The sequence below is a fragment of the Chrysochloris asiatica genome, unplaced genomic scaffold (assembly GCF_000296735.1).
Source record: "Chrysochloris asiatica unplaced genomic scaffold, ChrAsi1.0 scaffold00029, whole genome shotgun sequence".
NCBI classification, from domain to species: domain Eukaryota; kingdom Metazoa; phylum Chordata; class Mammalia; order Afrosoricida; family Chrysochloridae; genus Chrysochloris; species Chrysochloris asiatica.
Genome location: NW_006408547.1, coordinates 24,057,054 through 24,063,507, shown reverse-complemented (window position 1 = coordinate 24,063,507; position 6,454 = coordinate 24,057,054). Strand labels below are relative to the sequence as shown.

Sequence of the window (6,454 nt, the reverse complement as noted above, 5' to 3'; positions counted from 1 at the left end):
ATGTGTATGTATTTGTCAGGCGTGTTTCTATATATGTGCGCATTTGTCAGGCATTTTCCAGAGCTTTAGACAACTTTCTTTCCTTAGTTCGGTCCTAGTTGGGTGAAGTTGCTGGATAAGTAGCTTTGGATAAGTAGAGTTGCTTTTGTCCTCTATTTTGATGTATGGTTGAAATAATGACAAGTTTTATAGATCACTAATTGAATTTCTTCTGTGTATTTTGTATTTTTAAAGATTACCAACTTTTTGGAAGAAAACCCAGTTTTAAAACAATACAGTTGTATTTTATAATGCTTAAATATTTCAAATAGCATAGTGTTGCCACAAGTCTGAGGCTGAATGCACAGCACCTAATAACTGTAATAAGATGTATACAAGCTAACCTACCATCATGAAGAAGCCAACACACAGTAGTTTAAAGAAGGTAGAAGTTTCTTTTTCTCTCTGCTATAACAGTGCAGAGGTAGACAGTAGACCAGGCTAGTAGGGTAGCTCTGTTTTAGGAGACCATTCATAAAATGAGGTCTTCCTATCTTGTTACACTATCTTCCTCAAAACATTGTATTCTTCTGCAAGATTAAAGCTATATAATTTAGCTATATCCTTACTCTTAACTCTGCAGAAGAGGACACATGATTTCATGTTTGTTTATTTTAACCGCATTATTGAGATGAAATTTACATCATACCTACAATTAGCCCACCTAAAGTGTGCAGTGCACTTCAGTGAGTTTTGGAATATTCACAGCGTTGTTCAGCTATCACCCCAGTGAATTTTAGCATCCTCAGAATACCTTTGAAGCCAGAGAAAGCCCACAATCACTTCCTCTCATACCATCACTGCAGGCTTGGCCTGCGGCCACACCAAGTTACTACAGAGGCTGGGAAAAATAGTCTCCACTTCTGGTGCCATGTTCCTGTCTAAAATTCTGACTTAATAGGAGAAGTGAAAATAGATTCAGGGCAACATATCTTTTTGTCTGCCACACTAACAAGTAACTTTCTTCTAACAGGTGTGATAGCACAGAGAAGCTCAAAGGCCTTTTGCCAAGATTGGAACAAGAGCTTAAGGAAACAGTGAAGTTTAAAGACTTTTATCAGTTTACATTTACCTTTGCTAAGAACCCAGGGCAAAAAGGTTTAGGTAAGTATAAAATCCAAACGTGTCATGTGTCAAATCCTAATGAGACTGTAAAACCCGATCGGATCGGCATAGTTTCAGTATCGCCAACTAGGTTGTTACCTTTCTTTCAGCTTCTTTTTCTCTGCACTGATCATTTACTCACTCTCCGTGTAGACAGACTAGTTTGTAGTACTCATATGCTTGAAAACCTCAAACTGAGAGTCTCTCAACTTTTAAGCTTATAATATTTAGAATTTAGAATGCAAATTAATTCGCATATTCTCTGTATCCTCTCATTGATACATCATTGGGTTACGTAAGTCAGCAATTAATAATGGTGGTGGTGGTGGTGGTAGTGTGCTGTGAAGTTGGTACCAACTCGTTGTTGTTGTTATGTGCCGAGGAGTCGGTTCAGGGTTTCCAAGGCTGTGAATTTTTACTGGAGCAGAAAGCCTCATCTTTCTCCAGAGGAACAGCCCAACTTGTAGCCGAGTGCGCTACCTGAGCTCCTTCACCATGAATACTGACAGCCTTGTTTTCCCTCACATAGGACGTCGGAGTTTAGCCATTTGTGACTTTGCCTGTGTCACTTCTGAGATCAGCTAGATACTACGAGAGTCTTTATCCCGCCTCAAGATTGACAGTTAACTTCTTTGAAACGATTTCTGAAGTTTTGTGTCTTGGTTATAATGTAGCTTTTATTTTAGTGTACATTTGGGAAATTTTGATTTTAAATTTAAATTTGAGCTTTAAGCTTATTTGAGAGTTTGGTTTTGTTTTCACTTGTTTGTTTTGTGCCTAAGTACTATATAGTTTATTCCTGATGTATCTTTTTCCAAATCTGTCCATAATTAACCTATACCTTGTTGCCTAATGGAACAGATCTTTGTGTAATTCAGTAAAATCTCTTATAAATTTGGAAGGTGGGGTTCTAAACTTTAACCTAAATAAGGATTAAACAAATACACTGGAAATTACGGTGTGAAAAGGAGCTCATATAAATAAAAGAAATATTTTAAGATGACCAGTAACTAAGTTGTCACATGCCATGGAGTTGATTCTGACCCACAGTGATCCTGTATAGGGTTTCCGAGGAGTGACTGGTGGTTTGAACTGCCAACATTGTAGTTAGCAGTCCAGTACTTATTCTACAGTGCCGCACCAACTATGTTGTTTTTGTTGTTGATTAAGTGCCATTGAGTCAGTTCCGACCCATAACAACTCTGTGTAGGATTTCTGAGGGGCAGCTGGTGAGCTTGAACCTCCGACCTTTCAGTTTAAAGCAACCTTGTAGTCCAGCGCATTAACCCACAGTGCCACACCAGGACTCTAGCCATAGACGTAGAGGATAGATTTACAGCACAGGTTTTTGGGGGACACACTCAATCTGTAGTAATTTAAAAAAGAGTCTGTAGCTATTAAATACTTGGAATGTAACTTTTTAAAGTACGTATGAAAGATGTTTGGTTGCAAGTTCTGTTTTAGTTATTTCAGGGAGATTTTGAAACATGTATATAAAGAATATTGAATGAACATATCTGTTGTGAAGAATCTATAACCTAATTAATGCTCCTCAGAAGGAAAGTGGCCAGACTTCATCTCATACTTTGGACATGTTAATAGGAGGGACCAATCCCTAGAGAAGGCCACCATGCTTGGTCCGTGAAAAAGAAGAAGCTCCTCACTGAGATGGGTTGGGAGATGCTGCAGTAGTGAGGCCCAGTGTAGGAACAACAGTGAGCCCAGGGTCGTGTTCATTCGCTGTGTGTAGGAACCGACTCGACAGCACATAACAACAGTAGGTAAAGAGGTCAGTAATAATGAGGTAATGAGGAAAATCAGAGGCATACCAAGAAGAAATGTGAAGACTAGAGCTGCAAGTGGACTGAAGGAGTAGGTGCCTGACAGTTTCTGTCGCAAATGACTTTTTTTGTTGTTGTAAAATAAAACTCAAATACAGAAAACTACGTAAAAACAAATACATGTGCATTATTATCAGGTCACTATGTCAGAGTCCTGGTGTGGCGCTGTGGGCTAATGCGCCAGGCTTCAAAGCCGTTTGAACTGCAAGGACGGCGCTTCAAGCTCACCAGCTGCTCCTTGAAACCCTATACAGGGTCGCTGTGTGTCGGAATAGACTCGACGGAACTTTACAATAACAAAGACACTGGAGTCCTGGTGTGGTGCTGTGGGTTAATGTGTCAGGTTTCGAAGTCGTTTGAGCTGCAAGGTCTGTGGTTCAAGCTCACCAGCTGCTCCTCGGAAATCCTATATAGGGTTGCTATGGGTCAGAACCGATTTGACAGCACTAAACAACAACAACAATGTAGCTACAACCCAGGTCAAGAGTAGAAACTTGACAGTCTTCTCAGAAAAGCCCATGCATGCATCCCATTTCAATCACAACTCCCCCACCTCCAAAAGAAACCATTCCCCTGAGTGTTAGGGTAATCACGTTCTTCTGATGCGTTATCATTTTATCACCCACAGAGGTAATCCCTAGATTCTGTATTTAGTCTTGCCCAGGTTTCTTAAATGAAGTCTTTTCAGCCTCTTTCTGCAGGTTAACATTCTGTCCCTTTCTTTCTCTGATAATGTATTTGTTGTAGAACCTGAGACGCTTTGACTTGCAGTTTTCCACAGCCTGGACTTGACTGGTTGTCATATCCAGTAATATTGATGATTTAGTTCAATACGGGCTTTCTCCCTTTTATCAGTGGGCAGCTGAATCCAGAGACTCACGCAGACTCACGTTTTATCACTGGACAAGACCTCGAGGGGCTTGCGGTGCCTGTCTCAGGAGGCACAGAATGTGGGCCGTCTTTCTCCCTGTGATGTCTGCAGCTCTTGCTGCTCATGCCTGGATCCACTAATGCATTAAGGATTGCAAAGTAGTGACACTGTAATTCTGTCATTCATCATATGTCTTCTCTTCTAGTAGTGTGTCCGGTTACCCACATATAAATAGGAGTCCTGGTGTGGTGCTGTGGGTTAATGTGCTGGACTGCAAAGTCGGTTTGAACCACAAAGTCGGCAGTTCAAGCTCAGCATTCGCGCCTCAGAAACCCTATACAGGGTCGCTAACAACAACGCCTGGATGAAGGCTTGACTCTTCGTCTGTAGCTGCCACTTTTCAGTGCTGGTTCCCTATCATTGGAGGATGAACAGTTGTGCTTTTTTTGTTTTTGTTTTTACTATTCATTGTTTATTCATGATTTTAGACATGGACTTAAGCTTTTCTGCCCTGAGAATTCTGTTTCTCAAGGAGACAGATAATAATAGAATTTCTGTATCACACAGTTAATTACTCACCATACTCTCAGAATAATGATTAATATTACCTCCACTCTCATACAGGGTCGCTATGGGTCGGAATCGACTCGATAGCACTTAACAACAATAACATTATAGTTACTAAGAGTTTTGATTAACGTTATATACTCCCTCCTTGGAGTTCTGGTGCGGTGCTGTGGCACTGGACCTAAAGGTCCACAGTTCAAACTCACTAGCTGCTCCTCAGAAACCCTACACAGGGTTGATGAGAGTCAGAACCAACTCTATGGCACTGAACAGCAACAGTATTCTCTCCCGATTCCTAAAAAGTACGACTATGGAAGTTGTCTGAGCATGGAACTGTGACTTTCTCTAGTCTCTCCCCTTAACACTAATTTACTCTTAGTTCTACACGTAACTGATGTTCATCAGCCTTTGGGTCGGCATTTCTCAGGTCATTTTGGTTGTTTGAAACTTACTCAGTAGTGGATTCCCCCGGAAGTACTCATGGTAACAAAATTCTCCAAGTTCTTGTATGTTGATAATAGTTTTGCTGGTTTTAAAATCCTTGGCTCATATCATATTTGAATATCTTAATCTGATGCTCCGTTTTCTTCTAGCATAAATTGTTTTTGCATAGATTGAGGATAATTCTTTTGCCTTTTAATTCACATACTGTTTTAGGTAGATGTCCAAACGTTTTTTCTTTTCTTAAAAGACTACTAATTTTATTAAAATATGTCCTAACGTTGATCATTCAGGGTTATTCTTCTGAAATATGTTGTAGTACTCTTCTCAATACATTGTTGTTAGGTGTTGTCAGGTCAGTTCCATCTCACAGCGATGAGAGGGTGAAACCCTGCCTGGCCCCACACCACCCTCACAACTGTGCTTATGTGTGAATTGTGTATTGCTGCTCACCATGTCAGTCCATCTTGTTGGGGGTCTTTCTCTTCTTTATTGACCTTCCACTTTTCCCAGCATGATGTCCTTCTGCAGGGATTGAGCCCTTCTGACAACATGTCCAAATTATGAGAGTCAAAGTCTCACCATTGTCACCTGTAAAGAGCTGTACTTCTTCCAACAACATAATTCAACCTTCTACTAAGGTCTTTTTTATTCATTATCCAGTTTCCACATACATATGAGGCAATCGAAGATGCCAAGGCTTGAGCCAGGCCCACCTTCATCTTCAAACTGACATTTTTATTCTTGAATCATTTTTAAAGATGTCTTGTGCAGCAGATTTGCCTAATGTAATATGTGTTTTGATCTCTTGACTGCTGCATCCATGAGCACTGATTATGGATCCCAGCAAAATGAAGTCTTTGACAGCTTCAGTGTTTTCTCCACTGATCATGATGGTATCGTGGTACAGTGTTGAGGATTTTTGTGTTCCTTACACTGAAGTGAAATACATACTGAAGGTTGTAGTTATTGATCTTCATCGGTAAGTATTTCAAGTCATCTTTGGCATCCAGCAAGCAAGGTTGTGTCATCTGCGTATATCACAGATTGTCAATGAGTCTTTCTCCACTCCTGATGCCATGTTCTTTGTGTAATCCGACTTTTGTTGAAAAGGGGTATTTGCAATGAATAAGTCATTGGTCTTGCAGAATTCTGTCACACTATGTCCAACATCATTTCTATAGCCAAGGCTGTGTTTTTCCAATTACCTATCCTTTCTGTTTGCATTCTAGTCAGCAGTAATGAGCAGTTAATCTTGATTGTATGCATGGTGGATCATTTTCAGCCTGAAAAGTTGGTAGAAATCTTCAGTTTCACCATCTTTGGCTTTAGTGGTTGATACGTACCTGGTTTTCCTGTAAGTGTTTGGATATTGTCTTATCACAGACATCATCGTTCTTCAAGGTAGATCTTGAAATAGTCTTTTTGATGGTGATTGTGATACCATTCCTCTTCAGTTTGTCATCCGTGTCTTTGTAAACTGTATGATTGTTGGATTCACAATGGCCAATACCAGTCCATTTCAGCTCTCTAATACCTAGGATGTTGATCTTTATGCATTCCATTCCATTTTGGACAACTTCCAATTTTC

The 6,454-nt window shown here is 40.2% G+C and overlaps 1 protein-coding gene across 1 annotated transcript in view; it reads left to right on the top strand.

Annotated features, from left to right (window-relative positions):
* DCUN1D2 (DCN1, defective in cullin neddylation 1, domain containing 2) overlaps positions 1-6,454 on the top strand; it is a 38,274-nt gene that overhangs the window by 17,525 nt on the left and 14,295 nt on the right. Inside the window, exon 3 of the mRNA XM_006851551.1 lies at positions 1,013-1,143. Within this exon, the coding sequence (XP_006851614.1) occupies positions 1,013-1,143 (131 nt within the window). The remainder of the gene's footprint in view (positions 1-1,012; positions 1,144-6,454) is intronic.